General features: G+C 40.6%; 1 protein-coding gene across 22 annotated transcripts in view; it reads right to left on the bottom strand.

The window, feature by feature from the left end:
- Positions 1 to 21,524, bottom strand: part of LOC100398424 (protocadherin alpha-C2) — a 211,453-nt gene that overhangs the window by 85,863 nt on the left and 104,066 nt on the right. For 2 of the 22 annotated variants that reach the window (XM_078360997.1, XM_035286235.3), the window contains exon 1: positions 98 to 3,073. The exons of the other annotated variants lie outside the window; for them this stretch is intronic. In XM_078360997.1, coding sequence (XP_078217123.1) covers positions 98 to 2,530 — 2,433 coding nt within the window. In that variant the 5' untranslated portion in view covers positions 2,531 to 3,073. Of the gene's footprint in view, positions 1 to 97; positions 3,074 to 21,524 lie in introns of those variants that run through there. 22 annotated transcript variants of the gene reach the window in all.

Raw genomic sequence — 21,524 nt, 5'->3', positions numbered from 1 at the left:
ATGAAATGTTGCCAAAGGCTTGTCTAAGAAACACTTCAGAACATAGCTAGCAGCCATCTCCTGGTCAAAGGAATCAAATTCCATAAAATTTGCTTACCATGGCATTGACATTAGCGTGATCCCCTTTCCTATTCCGAACCTGAATACAGGATATTGGCAAATTCAGTCCTACCCCGGTGGCAAGATTTCGCAGGTCAGCAGCATTGCACTCCCCACGCAACAGCAAACTGTGATTATCAGAACCAAGTCCTAGAGAGGCCTGATAGAGATAAGTCTGAGAAAGTCTCTCAACTGTAGTGACATCTATGGTGGCTGATGTCATGCAAGGATTTGAAACCATCTTCCTTCCATACCTCAGATCCTCTGTAGAGCCACAGCAGCTCTGAGGGCAACAGCCTGGGTTCTGGCACAACTTGCTACACATGACAAAAAGTAAGCATCCCAGAAATAAAAAGGAAATACAGGCCAAGGCAATTACTAAATACAAGTTCTGGGCAGAAAGCTGCCCTCCTGGTTCCCAGTCATCTTCAAAGTCTGGAAGTAAACGAGGAACAGAGTTGCTCAACAGCACACCCAGAGTGACAGAGGAGGAAAGTGGTGGGTCTCCATGGTCTTGAACCACTACCACCACCCTCTGCTTAACTGCATCAGTGGGAAGAACTAAGCGAGCAGTACGGAGCTCACCTATATTGTCTGAAATTCTAAAAAGACTAGAGTCAGACGCCCGGGAGATGTGGTAGGAAAGCCAGGCATTGGAACCACTGTCTGCATCCTCTGCTACCACTTTTGTGACCAAGTGTCCAGTCCTGGCAGAGCGGGGCACAATTTCTACTGGAACAGAACCATTTCTGGGCAAGGGAAACAAGATAACTGGAGAATTGTCATTCCTATCTACCACAAACAAGTTTATAGTCACTGTCGCACTTCTGGGAGGAATGCCACCATCCCGGCCTTCTACCTGAAAGTGAAAACCCCTGAGCTGCTCAAAGTCAAAGGAAGTTTTGGCAGTGATGGCCCCACTGGATGATTCCACTGCCACCAAGCTAGAGGCTGGTGGCCCCCCAGAGATAACATCCAACAGCTCATAAGAGACAAGGCCATTCTTCCCCAGGTCGGGGTCCTGGGCAAACACTCGGCCTAGAGAGGCCCCAGGGCCATTGTTTTCAGCAACGAAAAGTTCCTGCTGCAGTTGAGGAAAGCTTGGTGTATTGTCATTCACATCAGCAACTGACACAGTGATTATCCTTCGGGTGCTAAGTGGGGGTGAGCCACTATCTGAGGCCGTGATTAGGACTTGGTATTCACTGATCTGCTCCCGGTCCAGGGGCCCATCGATCAGCAGGCTGTAGTAGTTGTCAAAGGAAGCCGTCAGCTGAAAAGGGCCTCCACTGGACATGCTACAAATGACTCTACCATTGGAACCGAGGTCTTCATCCTTTACACTAAAGAGAGCAATCACTGTGCCAGGAGCAGCGTCCTCGGATACTGGGTTCCAAAGAGTCATGAAGTCCAGTTCAGGGGCATGATCGTTCACGTCAGTCACCTCCACCAACAGTTTGACGGTGCTAGCTAGACCAAAGGCACCTTCGTCCCTAGCCTCAATGTATGCCTCCAAGAGCGTTTCAGGCGGACCTAGTGAAGCAGCTACTTGCACCTCCCCACTTTTAGGGTGCACATGAAAGCGGTGTCGCAGCTCTGCTTGCGTGCTATTGCTTAGGGAGTATCGGACTTCCCCATTAGAACCTTCATCTGGATCCAGTGCTTGAACCCGGAATAACACAGTCCCATTGGGTGCAGTCTCTGGAACCCTGGTGCGGTATACGGAGCGCTCAAATACAGGCACGTTGTCATTTGTGTCCACCACAATGATAGTGACTTGTGCGTCTCCTGAGCGGGCAGGTAGCCCGCCGTCCCGAGCTGTAAGCACCAGCAGGTGGCTGGCGCGCTGTTCGCGATCCAGAGCTTTCTCCAACACCAACTCCGGGTATTCGCTTCCGTCAACCCGCGATCCCATGTCCAGGCGAAAGTGCTGGCTGGGGCTTAGGCTGTAGCTTAGCATCCCATTGCTTCCCTCGTCGTCATCTTGAGCATTCGGGAGAGTAAATCGGGCTCCGGGCATCAGAAACTCCGGGATGTGCAGCTGCAAGTCGCCGGCAGGAAAGAGAGGTGAGTTGTCATTAGTGTCCAGGACGTGAACGCGAATCTTGTGCAGCTCCAGCGGGTCCTCGAGCACCAGGTCGTAGGTCAAGACGCAGGGAGCTTTGGCCCCGCACAGCCGCTCGCGGTCCGCCGGCTCTCTGACCACCAAGCTGCCGCTTGCCAGGTCCACCCCGAAGTAGAGCTCGCGGTGGCTGGAAAGGAAGCGAAAGTTCCGCGAGGACAGAGTGGCCGCTGGTAGCCTCAAGTCCGCGGCGACATTGCCTACGGCTACGCCCCGCTCCGTCTCCTCCGGCACTGAGTACTCCAGCTGTCCCGCAGCAGCGCCGCAGGAAACCCACAAACATAGAACGGCCACCCCCCAGCCTACCATCCTCCCTCTGGGCGTCCACGTTCCACCAACGCGCTCCACCAACGCTGATCCAAGACCATGCTCCGAACTCCCGGAGAGCACGAGCCGCGGGAAAGAGCACGCTCCGGCCGGCCGTCACTGCTCCGGGCTACTCAGTGACCTCCGACGTTGGGCCTCCGGAACGCCGGCATTGCCCAGGCTGGCCGGTTGGGAGCCGGGCTTGCTAGGCTGGAGGCTGGGCAGCCGTCTGGGAAAGCGAAGCCGGCCCGGTGTTGAGGAGCGCAGCGCCGCCTAGGGGTGTAGAGGCGAGGCTGCCCGCCCGGTGCGAGAAGTGCCGTCTCCAGTAGCAGCGAGCGGGCTGGGGTCTCGCTCACAGCGCTGGCAGGGGGCGCCGGGCGGAGCCTCGGAGACGCCAACAAGTCTCTCCTTAAACGGCGTTTTCTAGGGCAACGCCCTGAGGCTGCCCCCAGAGCCTTAATCTCCACAACCTCTGCCTGCAGACTGCTGGTAACTGGGGCTGAACCCGACTGGGCTCCTTCTGCCAGCCTTTGGGAGCCGCGCGTCGGGTCCGGACGCTCCGACCCCGGCGCACCTCTCCCGCGGAGAGGGCGGGACTCCGCGTGGAGCCGCCGGGTGGAGGCGGCGAGAGGCGGGACAGTGAACGTGAGGAACCACGCCTTCTAAGCTTAAGGAAACACCAGCCCCCCAAACAAGTGCTGCACGGCTTTCCGCCCTGGATCGTGCTACGATTTGAAGTCTGTCCTGCACCCTCTTGTATCCCAGGAGTTGCCAGGAGTGCAATAGAGACGACAAGGAGGGAAAGATTGGGGAATAGTGTTCGCATCCAGCTGCCTGCGACTCTGGCTTTTCGAGGCAGCCAGCTCAAGGCTTTTTTGCGTGACAGCACTTTCTCCTTCCCCAAGAGGCTCTACTTGGGAGTGCTTTGCAAACGGCTCATGACAATCTGGGTGAAAGAGGGAGTCATAAACCAGTCAATACCAATAACTAGAAACTCAAAGATTTGACAACCTGTCCCCAAAGAGGACGTGAGAAGAAGTGGAGGGGAAAGTACTGAGATGCTCATCAGAGTTTGGCCAGGAAACGACTCTGTAAATTTTCTTTCTGTAAATATTTAGAAAACACCATGAGGCAGGATTAGAATAGGCTGGATACCCATCCTTTCCCCAGCCTCGCTTTTAATTTGGTCATCTACATGGAATTTGGGGCAGTGATCAGTTCTATGAAAAACATCTCTGAGCCACAACAAATACACCCAAATTCTGCCTAACACCCGACAACCAGTTCCTTTCCCTAAGGAGGCGAGCCAAAAGGAGACTCATTGACTATTGACTATTAAGCACTGAATTCCTCACTCAAATCCTTTTAATACAGAGGCAATGTTCAAAGACCCAATAATCAAATTTTGAAAGGCAAAATCTGAACACAGATCAAGAATTAAAATTTCCAGGACATATTTTCTGGTAGAAACTTGCCTAACACTAACGATAATTACTGAAGCTGGGTGATGGGACATTGGGTCAATTACACAATTCTCTCAACTTTAGTGTATGTTTGAATTTCCTTCCTTCCTTCCTTTGTTTCTCTTCCCTCCTTCCTTCCTCCTTCTCTTTCTTTCTTTCTCTTTCTTTCTTTTGAGATAGGGGTCTTGCTTTGTTGCCCAGGCTGGTCTCAAACTCCTGGGCTCAAGTGATCCTCCCAATTCAGCTCAGTTTCCCAAAATGCTAGGACTATAGATATGAGCCACTGCACTCACCCTGCATTTTTTTTTTTTTTTTTTTTTTTGAGACAGGGTCTCGCTCTGTCGCCCAGGCTGGAGTGCAGTGGTGCAATCTCAGCTCCTTGCAACTTCCCCCTCCCAGGTTCAAGCGAGTCTCTTGCCTCAGCCTCCCAAGTAGCTGGGATCACAGGCACACAAAACCATGCTCAGCTAATTTTTGTATCTTTAGTATAGACAGAGTTTCACCATGTTGCTCAGGCTGGTCTCGAACATAGCACGCCTTGGCCTCCCAAAATGCTGGGGTTACAGACATGAGCCCCGTGCCACCGCACCTAGCCTCAATGTGCATATTTCTATAATATTTTAAATATTTTTAAATTGCTGAATAAAATGGTGAAGAGAGGGGTAGTTCTGGCATTCTCTTTTTAACACTAAGAGTAGGATTGATAACTCCAGTGTTCCACCAAAAACAATTTACCTCCCCTGAACACACAAACCCATCCCTTATCTCTTCCAGGGAATTAGAAAAAGCACACTGTGATATAAGGCAATGTAAGTAGTAATACTCCTTGGTTAGTTTGCCTTTTTGAGTCAAGACACCAAAAGATCATTGATAACAAATCTCAGATAAAATTGAAGGAGAAAACATGTCAGCCTATTAGGTAGAGTCACAAGTACAGACCTCTGTAGACCTCACCAGGATGCAAAACAGTCCATAAAAAATAACTATTCTTCACCAACTTTCAAAACCAAAACTAATTTTCTGCTTCAGTGCCAGAGATTAGTATTTGCATTTCTTTTTAAATTAATGCTGCTAAGCAAGCTAACTGCTTTGGAATGAAAGGTTATTCTTTCTGCCTTAAACAAATGAAATACAACAGAAAATATGTACCCAACTTTTGGCAGGCCCCTTACTTTTAGATCTGCAGCCAAGCCTCCAGTAATACCAGGTTTAGGAATTCTGAGATGCACCTAGAGGAATAGTATGTGTGGGTGTAGATTAGGGCATGAGGAAAAAGGAAAAATGCATACAGAGAACAGCATGGGAAATCTTCACAAAAACTCCTCCTTCACACCTTCTCAGATTTTTGGTTTCCCTTTTTTTCCCATTTCTCTATTTAAACTGCCACTGACATCTATTTTCAAAAGATTTCATTTGTAAAAAGAATAAGGAAAGCATTCACCCAACAGGATTTGTCCCTCCATATGCCTCCCTAACTTTTGGCATAACACTGGATTCTTATTCAAGTAAACTGGGATTTGTGAGAAAGTAACATTTAAGAGAGAAGTATATCCCAAAGATAAGGAAGGCTAAAGAATTTTGCCATTTAGATAAGATAACCAGATAAACATTAAAATTATGAATTAACAAAACTTCTCTTTAGCACGACTTTCATTGCTGGTATTTCATTTTGTCCTTTTTTTGAGACAGAATCTTACTTTATCATCCAGACTGGAGTGCAGTGGCATGAACATGGCTCACTGCAGCCTCTACCTCACCAAGCTCAGGTGATCCTCCCACCCCAGCCTCCTGAGTAGCTGGGATTACAGATACACGCCACCATGCCCAACTAATTTTTTAAAATATTTTGTAAGGATAGGGTCCCACCATGTTGCCGAGGCTGGTCTGGAACTCATAGGCCAAGTGCCACCATGCCCAGGTAATTTTTTATTTGAAGAGATGAGATCTCACTATGTTGTCCAGCTGGTCTCAAACCCCTGGGCTCAAACGATCTCTCACCTTGGCCTCCCAAATTGCTACAGCAGATATGAGCCACTGCATCTGACCAAAAATTTATCTTTCTATAATTTTTTTTTTCTATTTCACCCTCATAGTGTGACCCTAAAAAGTTAAAGTCATATTCCCGTTGGTCAAATAAATGCTGACATGAGGAGGCCTAGCTCTTTCATTCTAAATACTATATATGTAGTAATAGTGTCCAAAACTGCAGTCTTACAATCAGGGAAAATCATTCTCATGGTCCACCTGTTGTCTTTGATATGCCACTGGCTGAAGACAAACTAGATTTCCATTGCTGGATGTAAAAATCTGAAATTTATTTGTATCTCAAAAATTTTTCTTGCATGATGTCTTTGGATTTTTTCCCCTTTGTCTATGTATTTGGTCTCTTTGAAGACATCTATCAGCAGTATGCTGTATCTCTTTTTTCTGTATTCCAAAGCTATACTTTTCTCTCCAATTCTTTAAAATTCTTTATCTTTTCCACTCATTTTTTCCCCAACGTTCTCAAGTGTTTCTTTTTGTTCTTGACTGTATGCAAGCAGAACCTGTTCACTTTTTTACTGCTTGCAGTATAGCCATATTTACTGTTTGATGGAGTAGTTTATGTGTGTCATAGTTTTAACATATCTTCAACTGATGAGAACTGGCAGCTGCAGGGCAACTTGTCATCCAGAGTTTTCTCCTTACTTTGCCACACCCTTAGGTTCAATCATGAAATAACAGTGCATCTGCTCACTATCATATTTAGTCCTGCCTTCTCTCCTATTTTGTATTGACGAATAGGATTATGAGAGAATCCTGCCTTCAGCCTCTGTACCTAGGTCTTTTTTGTTTCAAAACAAGAAGTCATTGGTTTTGCATCTCAGTGAGAATCACTACTCTAGAAAACACCAATCTACCAGCCCTGTCCAAGATCTCCAGTGATAAATATCCTCTCCTAGCATTTGTGTATCTTGGTCCAATCTTCATTGCACTTAGTAACTTATGTTTATAGGCATCATGGTTGAGGTTCAAATGTTTTACAGAGTTTCATCAAAGATGTAACTTTATTTTTTGTCTGCTTTACTTTTTGATGTTTTTGATGAGTTTGATGGAGGATAAGAGACATTTAAATATACATTTTCATTTACCTATAGTTGGTAGAAATACCACTCTTTTCTTAGTGGGATTTCTACATTTTTACGGTATGTGGGAAAGTTACAATTTTTATACTTATTTTAAAAACTAAGTGTTTCATTGAACTGTTTTTTAGTTATATTTTTTCCTTTGATTCTCTGGGATTTTACAAGCATGATATTATATATGCTTGTAAATTTTATCATTTAATAATATATTTTATCCTCCTTTCTAACATTATATATATATATATACACACACACACACACACACACAGACGTAAATATGTATATATGTATGTAAATATACACATATACATCTTATCTTATGTTATCTAGAACATCCAAGTCAATATCAAACAGTAACCAAGAAGAGTCCTGTTATGCTTACTTTTTTTATGGGAGTAATTCTTGTGTTTATTGTTTAAAATTTAGGTGGCCAGTGTTTGATGATGACTGTCCAATTTTTATTAAAGTCCCTTAAAATATCTACCATATGATATAGTAGAGCTTTTTATAGAGAATGTTGTATTAGCAGATTTTTATTTCAGGTTAGGCACTATCTAATAAACTAATGTCAGGTAGAATGGCTTGGTAGTGGTTACAGGCCTCCCTTTTCAGACATGGTTGATTTTATCTACAGCACAGAGGAAAATTTCGTGTGAATATTTATCAAATATACAGAAACATGAAACTTGAAAGTAGGCAAATATATATTATGTGATTGACCATACAGATTAGCTCTTAATACAATGACATTGTATTGAGGAAATTTGAGGGTTTTTTTAAGTAAGTATAAAAGTTTAGGACTTTTTGATCTGTAGCTTAATATCATCTAGTAAAGAAGACATGAATTATAGTTGTCAATCTATTGTGAAAAAAACTGTATTTTATGTCAGTTAAAAAATGCATTAACTGGGTATAGCGGTGTGCATCTGTAGTCCTAGCTACTTAGGAAGCTGAGGCAGGAGAATTTCTTAAGCCCAGGAGTTCAAGGTTAGAGTGAGCTATGATTGCCCCACTGCACTCCAGCCTAGGCAACACAGCAAGACTCTGACTCTGAAAAAGTAAACAAACACAATATTGTGCTCCATTACTACATGTGTCGTGTTTAGAATGAAAGGGCTAGGTCTCCTACTCTTGAAACTGATTTGATGAACCAAAGTATGACTTTAAGTTCTAAGGGCCACCCTTTGAAGGTGAAATAGAAAAACTGAGTCTAACTAATTGCATAAAACAATATGTAGAACTCTATTGTTGGACCAAAAACATATGTAACAAATTTGCCAATTATAGTATAAAAGAGGTGTATGGGAGAACAGCTGTATCTGATAAGGAAATGACACCAGATAGTACTATGAATCCACAAGAATAAATGAATAGAATTAGCAATGATGAAAAATAAACACTATAAGTATATATAATTTTTCTTCTTTTTTCTCTTAGTGCCTCTAAAAGATATAAAATTACATAAAGTAATAATAATTATTATAGCAAGGTATTGTTGGGTATAAAATACCTATAAATGTGCATTGGTTTTCTGTGGCTGCTGCGACAAATTACTACACACTGGGGTGCTTAAGGCACAGGTTTTCTCCCAGTTTTGAAGAGGAGAGGTCAAAACTCAAGATGTTAGCAGGGCTGCAGTCCCTTTAGAGGCCCTAGGGAGAATCTGTTTCTTGCCTTTTCCAGGTTTTGGTGGCTGTTGACAATACTCCAATCTCTGCCTCCATCTTCATATAACCTTTTCTCTGTGTCTGTTTTCTCATCTTCTATCTCTTATTTAAAAAACAAAACAAAACTTTTCATTGTAATTAGCCCCCACCTGAAAAATTCAAAATAATCTCATCCCCAAATCCTTAATGTAATTATGTCTTCAAAAACTGAATTCCAAATGAGGTCACAGGTTCCAAAGGTTAGTATGTGAACATATATTTTTGAGGCCCACAATTCAATCCACCAAAAGATGTAGTATGTGTAACAGTAATATAAAAGGTGGAAGAGGAATAAAGTTATCTAGAAGTAACATTTTTATATTTCACTAGAATTCAATTAATATAAATCTGAAGCTGATATCAATAAGTGAAAATGTATATGGTAAACTCTAGAGAAACTACTGTGAAAATAACTCAAAAGATATAGTTTAAAATTTATTTTTAAAACACCATGTTACATTCTAAAATATTCACTTAATTTACTGACTTAATAATAGAAGTCAGTAAATTAAAAGTATAGGAACAAAAGAGAATTAAGATATATTAAAAAAAAGGAGTAAAATGACAAACATAAACCCAAATATATCAAGATCATGTGAGTGGATTAAACAACCCAATCAAAAGGCAGAATTGTCAGGCTACAATTTTTAAGAAAATAAGATCCAACTATGTGTTGTCTTCAGGAGACACTTTTGGATTCAAAGATACAAACAGGTTGAAAGTTAAATGGGAAAACATATATTGCAAACAGCAACCACAAGATAGCTGGAGTGACTACACTGATATTAGAACAAACTACAAGACAAAAAAATGTTACTAGAAATCAAGAAGGACATTTTATAATAACAAAAGGGCCAATTAGGAAGATACAGCAACTAAAAAGAGATTTGCACCTAATAATAGAGCCCCAAAATGCATGAAGCAAAAACTGGCAGAAATTAAGGAAAAAGTAGACAATTCAATAGTTATAATTGCAGACTTTAATACTCCACTTCCAATACTAGATAACAACTAGGGAGAAGACCACTAGGAAATAAAGACATGAACAACACTAAAACCAACTAACCTGAAGAATATCTGTCTTAGTCTGTCCAGGACATTATAACAAAATATCATACGCTGTGTAGTTAATAAACAAGAGAGATTTATTTTTCACAGTTCTAGTGGCTTGAAAGTTCATGATCCAGGAACCAACACATTTAGTATCTGGTAATAGGCAACTTTCTGGTTCATGGATGTCACATTCTTGCTGTGTCCTCACAAGGTGAAAGAGGCAAGGTACCTCTGTGGAGCCTGTTTTATAAGGACACCAATCCCATTCATGAGGGCTCTGCCCTCATGACTTAATTACCTTTGAAATGTCTCACCTCCTCATGCCATCATCATGAGAATTAGGTTTCAATATATGAATTTGGGGGACACAGATATTCATATCACAGCAACATCTACAAAACATTCAGCCGACAACAGCGTAATATATATTCCTCTCAGTTACATATGGAACATTATCTAAGACAATCCTCAATAAGTTTGTAAGGATTGATACTATCCAAAGCATTCCCCTTGAGACTTGGAATAAGACAAGGATGCCCACTCTCACCACTCCTATTCAACAGTCCTAGCCAGAGAAATCAGGCAAGAGAAAGAAATAAAAGGCATCCAAATAGGAAGAGGAAGTCAACCTGTCTCTCTTTGCAGACAATATAATTTTATACCTAGAAAACCCTATATTCTCTGCCAAAAAGCTCCTAGATCTTATAAAACCTCCAGCAAAGTTTCAGCATACAAAATCAGTGTACAAAAATCAGCATTTCTATACAGCAACAACATCAAGCCGAGGGCCAAATCAAGCACACGATCCCACTTACAATAGACACACAAAAATAAAATATCTAGGAATACAGCTAATCAAGGAGGTGAAAGATCTCTACAAAAAGAATTATAAAACATGGCTGAAAGAAATCAGAGATGATACAAATACATTCCATGCTCCTGGGTAGGAAGAAAAAACATTGTTAAAATAACCATACTGTCCAAAGCAATTCACAGATTCAAAGATGTTTCTATCAAACTACCAACATTATTTTTTATAGAATTAGAAAAACAAACTATCCTAAAATTCATATGAAACCAAAAAAAGAGCTCAAATAGCCAAAGCAATACTAAGCAAAAAAAAAAAAACAAAAAGAACATCACACTACCTAACTTCAAACTATACTACATTGCTATAGTAATCAAAACAGCATGGTACTAGTACAAAAACAGACATATAGACCAATGGAATAGGTTAGAGAACCCAGAAATAAAGCGGCACACCTACAGTCATCTGATCTTCAAAAAAGTCAACAAAAACAAGCAATGGAGAAAGTACTTCCTACTCAATAAAGATTGCTGGGATAACTAGCTAGCCATATGAAGAAGATTGAAACTGGACTCCTTACATTCAGCATGTACAAAAATCAACTTGAGATGGATTAAAGAGTTAAATGTAAACCTAAAACTATAAAAACCATAGGAAAAAACCTAGAAAATATCATTCTGGGTATAGCCCTGGCAAAGATTTCGTGACAAAGATGCCAAAAGCACTTGCAGCAAAAACAAAAATTGGCAAATGGTGCCTAATTAAACTAAAGAGCTTCTTCTGCCCATCAGACTGTTGGGGTGGAGCAGGGTGGTAGAATAGAAGCCTACACCGTTTTCCCCCCACATGAACATCAAATTGTAACAGCTATCTGCACACAGAAAAGCACCATTACAAGAACTAAACATCAGGTGAGCAATCATAATACCTGGATTTAACAACATATCACTAAAAGAGGCATTAAAAAGGGTTGGAGAGATAGTCGGGAATCACCACCACCACCCCTCCCATATCCCCCAACAGCAGCTGAGCAATGGATAGTCTGTGTACTTGGGGGAGGTAAAGCACAGCAACTGGGGAACTTTACATTAAACTCAGTGCTGTCATAGCAAGAAACAACACCACACTGGACTCAGCCAGAAGCCGCACATGAAGGGAACTTTTGGAATAGACCTAGCCAGAAGAAAATAATTCATCCCAGCAGTCAGAACTTGAGTTGCTCAGCAAGCCTCACCACTATGGGCTTAAGTGCTCTGAGGTTCTAGGTAAACCTGAAAGGCAGTCTGGAACACAAGGATTCCAATTCCTAGGCAACTCCTAGTGCTGGGCTGGGCTCAGCACCAGAGGGCTAAGGTGGCACATGACCTAGGAAGTCATCAACCACTGTCTCTGAGCTGATGTTGACTCCAGGGGACCCAAAATGTCAATGTGGTCCTCCAGTTAAAGTAGGAGCTTATGGAGTTTTAGCTAAAGTCTGACTTACAGTGGGTCCAGTGGGTCCCTGGACTCATCCTGTGGTCATTTCCCCAGTGCCAGAATGCATAATTTGCACAGGCATACTTAGCAGCTGGCAGAACCCCCACATTGGCTCCCAGACTGGTAGTGTGAGGGCTATTATAATGAGGAAGGCCAAATAGGAAGGCCAGTTAGAGCTACCTCTACCTAGAAAAATAGTAAATCAAAAACAATAGCAAATCTCTGGAGGGATTGCAGAGATTAGTGCCACCATCAAGGACTCAAAAGGTGCACACGTGGTGATTCCCACCATATCCCATTCAACTATCCTATTTGGCCTGTGAAAAAGACAGATGGATCTTGGAAAATGACAGTGGATTATCATAAGTTTAACCAAGTGGTAACTCCAATTGCAGCTGCTGTACCAGATGTGGTTTCATTGCTTGAACAAATTAAAACATCTCCTGGTACCTGGTATGCAGTCATTGATTTGGCAAATGCCTTTTTCTCCATTCCTGTCCATAAGGCCCACCAGAAGCAATTTGCCATCAGCTGGAAAGACCAGCAATATACATTTACCATCCTACCTCAGGGATATATCAACTCTCCTGCTTTGTGTCATAGTCTTATTTGGAGATACCTTGATTGATTTTCCCTTCCACAAGATATCACACTGGTCCATTACATTGATGATATTATGCTGATTAGACCCAGTGAGCAAGAAGTAGCAGACACACTGAGCTTATTGGTGAGACAGCTGCAATCCAGAGGACAGAAAATAAATGACTAAAATTCAGTAACTTTCTGCCTCAGTAAGACTTATAGGGGTCCAGTGGTGTGGGGCTTGTCGAGGTATTCCTTCTAAGGTGAAGGATAAGTTGCTGCATTTGGCCCCTTCTACAAACAAAAAAGGGGCCTATTCGGGCCTATTTGGATTTTGGAGGTAATACATTCCTCATTTGAGTGTGTTACTCCAGCCCATTTATCAAGTGACCCAAAAGGGTCTCAGTTTTGAGTGAAGTCCAGAACAGAAGAAAGCTCTACAACACATCCAGGCTGCTGTGCAAGTTGCTCTGTCACTTGAGCCATATGACCCAGCAGATCCAATGGTACTTGAGGCATCCGTGGCAAATAGGGATGCTGTTTGGAGCCTTTGGCAGGCCCCCATAAGTGAACACAGTGGAGATCTCTAGGATTTTGGAGCAAGGCCCTCACATCTTCTGCAGCTAACTACTCTCCTTTTGAGAGCCAGCTCTTGGCCTGTTAATGGGCTTTGGTCAAAACTGAATGTTTGACCATGGGTCATCAAGTCGCCAAACTGCCTATCATGAACTAGGTGCTTTCTGACCATCTAGCCATAAAATAGGGTGTCCACAGCAGCATTCTATCATCAAATGGAAGTAGTATATACGTGATCAGGCTTGAGCAATTCCTGAAGGCACGAGTAAGTTACATGAGGAAGGGACTAAAATGCTCATGATCTCCACTCCTGCCACCCTGCCTTCTCTCCTACACCCTGCACCAATAGCCTTATGGGGAGTTCCCTATGATCAGTTGACAAAGGAAGAGAAGACTAAGACCTGGTTCACAGATGGTTCTACACAATATGCAGGCACCACCCGAAAGTGGATACCTGCAGCACTGCAACCCCTTTTCAGGACATACCTGAAGGAGAGCAGTAAAGAGTAATCTTCCAATGGGCAGAGCTTCAAGCAGTGCACTTGGTTGTGCACTTTTCATAAAAGGAGAAATGGCCAGATGTGCAATTATATACTGATTCATGGGCTGTAGCCAATGGTTTGGCTGGATGGTCAAGGACTTGGAAGAAGCATGATTGGAAAATTGGTGACAAAGAAATTTGGGGAAGAGGCATGTGAATGGACCTCTCTGAGTGATCAAAAACTGTAAAGATATTTGTATCCCATGTAAGTGCTCACAAACAGATGATCTCAGCCGAGGAGGATTTTAATAATCAAGTGGATAGGATGGCCTGTTCTATGGACACCACAGCCTCTTTCCCCAGCCACCCCTGTCATTGCCCAATGGGCCCATGAACAAAGTGGTCATGGTGGCAGAGATGGAAGCTATGCATGGCCTCAGTAACATGGACTTCCACTCACCAAGACTGACCTGACTACGGCCACTACTGAGTGCCCAATTTGCCAGCAGCAGAGACAAACACTGAGCCCTTGATACAGCACCATTCCTCAGAATGATCAGCTATCTGGTGGCAGGTTGATTATATTGGACCTCTTCCATCATGGAAACGGCAGTGGTTTGTCCTTATTGGAGTATACACTTACTCCAGATATGGATTTGCTATCCTACACGCAATGCTTCTGCCAAGACTACCATCTGTGGACTCACGAATGCCTTATCCACTGTCATGATATTCCACAGACCATTGTCCCTGACCAAAGCACTCACTTTACAGCTAAAGAAAGGGCTCATGCTATGGAATTCAGTGGTCTTACCATGTTACCCATCATCCTGAAGCAGCTGGATTGATTGAATGATGAAATGGCCTTTTGAAGTCACAATTACAATGTCAACTAGGTGACAATACTTTGCAGGGCTGGGGCAAAGTTCTCCAGAAGGTTGCATATGCTCTCAATCAACATCCAATATTTGATACTGTTTCTCCAATAGCTGGGATTGATGGGTCCAGGAATCAAGGGGTGGAAGTGGAAGTGGCACAACTTACCATCACCCCTAGTGACCCACGAGAAAAATTTTTACATCCTGTCCCCATGACATTGTGTTCTTCTGGCCTAGAGGTCTTAGTTTCAGAGAGAGGAATGCTGCCACCAGAAGACACAACAACGATTCCATTAAAATAGAAGTTAAGATTGCCATCTGGACACTTTGGGCTTCTCTTATTTTAAAACCAACAGGCCAATAAAGAAGTTACTGTCGTTGGCTGGGGTGATTGACCCAGTCTTTCAAGATGAAATCAGTCTACTACTGCACAATGGAGATAAGGAAGAGTATTCAAGAGATGCCTTAGGGTGTCTCTTAGTATTACCATGCCCTGTGATTAAGGTCAGTGGGAAACTACAACAGCACAATCCAGGCAGGACTACAAATGGCCGAGACCCTTTGGGAATGAAAGTTTAGGTCACTACACCAGGAAAAAAAAAAAACATGACCTGCTGAGGTGCTTCTGAAGGCAAAGGGAAAATAGAATGAGTAGTAGAAGGTAGTCATCAATACCAGTTATGACCACGTGACCAGTTGCAGAAATGATGACTGTAATTGTCATGAGTGTTTCCTCCTTTGTTAAAAACGTATTTGTACTAAGAAAATATCTTCATATTATTTCCTTTTTTTTTTTTTAAGACAGAGTCTCACTCTGTCCCCAGGCTGGTGTGCAGTGGCATGATCTTGGCTCACTGAAACCTCTGCCTCCTGAGTTCAAGTAAGCCTCCAGAGTAGCTGCGACTACAGCTGCTCTGGCGCCCACCACCACACCCAGCTATTTTTGTATTTTTAGTAGAGACGGGCTTTCACCATGTTGGCCAGGATGGTCTCCATCTCTTGACCTTGTGATCCACCTGCCTCAACTTCCCAAAGTTCTGGGATTACAGGCATGATCCACTGTGCTCAGCCTCCTTTTTATTTTATCATGTGACATAAGATTTATTAACTTCATTTCAGCATTTAAGTGTTGTTAATTTTATGTAACAGAATTTGGGTTGGGAATTGGTGCATTACTGGTTGTATGAAGGATAGTTATGTTAGGCATAGTTATAACCTTATTCTTGTCTTTATTTGAATATGACCTATAATTTCAGGAGGTGTGTATGGGTTCAAGTTGATTAGAGGTGGACTTGTGATGGTTAATACTGAGTGTCAACTTGATTGTATTGAAGAATGCAAAGTATTATTCCTGGGTGTGTCTGTGAGGGTGTTATCAAAGGAGATTAATATTTGTGTCAGTGGCCTGGGAAAGACACACCCACCCTCAATCTGGGTGAACACAATCTAATCAACTGCCAGTGAAGCCAGAATAAAAGCAGGCAGAAGAACATGGAGAGACTAGGCTGGCTTAGCCTCCAAGCCTACATTTTTCTCCTGTGCTGGATGCTTCCTCCCCTTGAACATTGGACTCCAAGTTATCCAGCACCATTTCTTGAATAAGGTGTCCTTTCCACACTTTGTTTTCGTATGCTTTGTTGAAGATCAGTTGGCTGTAAGTATTTGACTTATGTCTTGGTTCTCTGTTCTGTTTCATAGGTCTGTGTGCCTATTTTTATACCTGTACCATGCTATTTTGGTAACTATAGGTTTTTAGTATAATTTAAAGTCAAGTAATGTGATACCTTTGGATTTCCTTTTATTTTGTATTTCAGCTTTGGGCCTCGGATTGGCTTCCTTGCTCCTAAGCTTGCAGATGACCTACTGTGGGGCCTTGTGCTTGTGTGAGTAAATACTCCTTAATAAACTCCCCTTTACATACACATCTATCATATTAGTTCTGTCCCTCTACAGAACCCTGACTAATACACTTAGAAATATACTTAACCAAGGAGGTGAAAGATCTCTACAAGGAAAACTACAAAACGCTGCTGAAAGAAAATGTAGATTACACAATCAAACAAAATGTATCCCATGTCCATGGATGGGAAGAATCAATACTGTGAAAATTCACCATACTGTCAAAAGCAATCTTACAGATTCAATGCAATTCCCAACAAAATACTATTATCATTCTTCACAGGACTAGAAAAAAACAATCCTAAAGTTCGTATGGAACCAAAAAAGAGCCCATATAGCCAAGGCAATACAAAATAAAAGGAAATCCAAAGGTATCACATTACTTCACTTTAAATTATACTAAAAACCTATAGTTACCAAAATAGCATGGTACAGGTATAAAAATAGGCACACAGACCTATGAAACAGAACAGAGAACCAAGACATAAGTCAAATACTTACAGCCAACTGATCTTCAACAAAGCATACAAAAACAAAGTGTGGAAAGGACACCTTATTCAAGAAATGGTGCTGGATAACTGGGAAGCCTCATGTAGAAGAATGAAACTGGATCCTCATTCTCACCTCATACAAAAATCAACTCAAGATGGATCAAAGACTTAAATCTAAGACCTGAAACCATAAAAATTCTAATATATAACAGCAGAAAAACTCTTCTAGACATTAGCTTAGGCAAAGAATTCATGAAAAGAAAGTGCAACTACAACAAAAAAAGTGCAACTACAACAAAAATAAATAAATGGGACCTAATTAAACTAAAAAGCTTCTGCATAGCAAAAGAAATAATTAGCAAAGTAAACAGACAACCCACAGAGTGGGAAAAAATATTCACAAACTGTGCATCTAACAAATGACTAATATCCAGAATCTACAAGGAACTCAAACAAATCAGCAAGAAAAAAAAATCCCATCAAAAAGTGGGCTAAGGACATAAATAGACAATTCTCAAATGCAAATAGCCAACAAACATATGAAAAAATGCTCAATATCACTAATTACCAGGAAAATGCAAATTAAAACCACAATGTCATACCACTTTACTCTTGCAAAAATAGATGTTGGCCAGAATGTGGTGAAAAGGGAACACTTTTACACTGCTGCTGGGAAAGTAAACTAGTACAACCACTATGGAAAACAGTGTGGAGACTCCTTAAAGAATTAAAAGTAGAACTACCATTTATTTGATCAGGCAATCCCACTACTGGTTATCTACCCAAAGGGGGAAAAGAAGTCATTATACAAAGAAGATACTTGCACATGCATGTTTATAGCAGCACAATTTGCAATTGTAAAAATATGAAACCAGCCCAAATTCCCATCAATCAATGAGTGTATAAATTGTGATATATATACACATATATATATACAAACACAGACACACACACACATACACACACACACACACACACACATATAAAATACACCATGGAATAATACTCAGCCATGAAAATAAATGAAACAATGGCATTCTCAGCAACCTGGGTGGAATTGGAGACCACTGTTCTAAGAGAAGTAACTCAGGAATGAAAAACCAAACATTGCATGTTCTCATTCATAAGTGGGAGCTAAACTATGAGGATGCAAAGGCATAAGAATAATACAATGGACTTTAGGGACTTGGGAAAAAAGTTTTGGGATAACAGGGTTAAGGGATAAAAGACTACAAATGGTACCGTGTATATTGCTCAGGTGATAGGTGCACCAAAATCTCAAAAATCATCACTAAAGAACTTATTCATGTAACCAAATACTCTTTCCTAAAAACCTATTGAAATTTTAAAAATTTTAAAGTTAAAGTATATTATTATTTGTAAAGTGTATCATATTTATACCTGTTACATTGTGAATAGCACAAAAAATCGATGAATAATTTTCCAATATTTAAAAGGTATTATCCAATGCAGCAAGGAAGTCACATCAGTGACAAACAAGTCAAGATTCAATGTCTGTGTCATTTTACTCTGTGTTATTTGTTAAGATAAATGAAAATATCAACAGACATTTATGTGAGAACTATAGTCATCAACTACAACCATAGATAGATTATGGATAGAAAAGTTCAGCAAAAATCAAGGAACACATTTCGTGAGACTTGATAATAGGGAGAATTGTACATTTTATTACTATTTCTAAACTATTTGCTAAACATCCTTTATATCAGTAAAATTTATAATATACATACATACATTTATATACACATATATGTGTATTAAGTATTTACCAGGCCAACACCAGCTACACAGCACCCCTATTACACTTATTAGAAAAATTTATCACTCTAGTTTGAAGTGAACAACACAATAGAACTATTATCTATGGTACCAGCTCAGAACTATAATGCAAGGAATAATATTTTAAGTTTGATCAAGTGAATTCCATTGATATATATTGTGCTTAATTTTTCCTGACTGTACAAATGTTTGTATAAGTAACCACAATCCTTCCTATATTTTTGAAAATGCTGTCTTTATTGTATACCATTGGAAAGATATTCCACTAATTCACAATGAGATACCACCTTACTCCTGAGGAATGACCTTAATTTAAAAATCAAAAACATATATGGGCATGAATGTGGTGAAAGGGGCACTATTTTATGCTGTTGGTGGGAATGTAAACCAGCACAACCACTATGGAAAACAGTTTGGAGATTTCTTGAGGATCTAAAAGTAGAGCTATCATTTGATCCAGCAATCCCCCTATCAGGTATCTACCCAAAGGAAAAGAAGTCATTATATGAAAAAGACACATGTGGAGGCACGTTTAAAGCAGCACAATTCACAATTGCAAAAATATGGAACCTAATGCCCACCAACCAACAAGTGGATAAAGAAAATGTGGTAGGTATACACCATGTAATACTACTCAGCCATAAAACTGAAAAAAAATAATAGCCATTGCAGTAGCTTGGGTGGACCTGGAGGCCATTATTCTCAGTGAAGTAACTCAGAAATAGAAAATAAAATATCATATGTTCTCACTTTTTGAGAACACAAAAAAGTGGGAGCTAAGCTATGAGAATGCAAAGGCTTAAGAATGATATAATAGATTTTGGGGGTGTGGGGGAAAGGGTGGGAGGGGAATGAGAAAAGACTACAATATTAGGTACAGTATACACTGTTTAGGTGACGGGTGCACCAATATCTCAGAAATCACCACTAAATAATTTATCCATGTAACTGAAAACCATCTGTTTCCCCAAAACTATTGAATTTTTTTTAATTCTCAAAAATCTGGGTATAGAAGGAACATACTCAACATAATAAAAGCCATATGTGACAGACTTACAGGTAGTATCATACTGAATAGGCAAAAACTCAAAGCCTTTCCTCTAAAATCTAGAATATGACAAGGATGCCCATTTTCACCATTGTCATTCAATGTAGTACTAGAAATGTCAGCTAGAGCCATTAGACAAGAGAAAGAAGTAAAGGACTTCCTAGGCCAGATACAGTGGCTTACACCTGTAATCCCAGCACTTTGGGAAGCTGAGGTGGGAGGGTCACTTGAGTCCAGGAGTTTGAGACCAGCCTGGGCAACAAAGCAAGGCTTCATCTCAAAAATGGAAAGAGAGAGAGAGACAGAGAGAGAGAAAAGACATAAAGGACATCCAAATTAGAAAGTAAGAAATCAAATTATCCTTGTTTGCAGATGATATAATCTCACTTTTAAAAAATCTAAAGACTCCAAAAAAATTATTAAAACAATAAAGTCAGCAAAGTTGCAGGATAGAAAATCAACATACAAAATTAGTAGCATTTCTATGTGTCAACAGTGAACAATCTGAAAATGAAATTAAAAGGTAATCCCATTAACAATTAAAATTAAATACCTAAGAATTAACCAAAGAAGTGAAAAATCTCTACAATGAAAACTATAAAACGCTGATGATGGAAACTGAAGAGGACACCAAAATTAGAAAGATATTTCATGTTTATGAATTGGAAGAATCAATATTGCTAAAATGTTCATACTGCCCTAAGTAATCTACAAATTCAGTATATTTGTCATGCTATCAAAATACCATGGACATTCTTACAGAAATAGAAAAAACAATCTTAAAATTTATATGGAACCACAAATTACCCGTAATACCTAAAGCTATCTTGAGCAAAAAGAACAAAACTGGAAGAATCACATTATCTAACTTCAAATTATACCACAGAGATAAAGTAACCAAAATAGCATGGTACTGGCATAAAAACAGACACATAGACCAATGAAACAGAACAGAGAACCAAAAAACAAATCCACGCACCCTAGGGTGAACTCATTTTTGACAAAGGTACCAAGAAAATGCACTCGAGGAAAGACAATCTGTGCTGGGAAACTAGATACTCATATGCAGAGGAATGAAACTAGACGCTTCTCATCATATACAAAAATTGAATTAAAATGGATTAAAGATTTAAATCTAAGACATCAAACTATAAAATGACTACAAGAAAACATTGGGGAAACTCTCTGGGACATCAGTCTGGGCAAAAATTTCTTGAATAATATTCTGCAATCACACCAAAGGAAAAAATGGATATATGGGATCACATCAACTTAAAAACCTTCTGCACAGCAAAGCAAACAATCAACAAAGTGAGGACACAACCCATAGGTTGAGAGAAAATATTTACAAACTACCCATCTGACAAGTGATGAATAACCAGAATGCAGAAGGAGGTCAAACAACTCTATAGAAAAAAATCTAATAATCCAATTATAAAATGGGCAAAAGAGTTGAATACACATTTCTCAAAAGAAGACATACAAATAGCAAACAGGCATATGAAAAGGTACTCAACATCACTGATTATCAGATAAATGCAAATCAAAACTACGACGAGATATCTTCTTACTACAATTAAAATGGCTTTTATGCAAATGACAGGCAATAAA

Source organism: Callithrix jacchus, chromosome 2, assembly GCF_049354715.1.
Source record: "Callithrix jacchus isolate 240 chromosome 2, calJac240_pri, whole genome shotgun sequence".
NCBI lineage: Eukaryota > Metazoa > Chordata > Mammalia > Primates > Cebidae > Callithrix > Callithrix jacchus.
The sequence above is the reverse complement of the archived record's forward strand: the minus strand, read 5'-3'. Positions and strand labels throughout refer to the sequence as shown.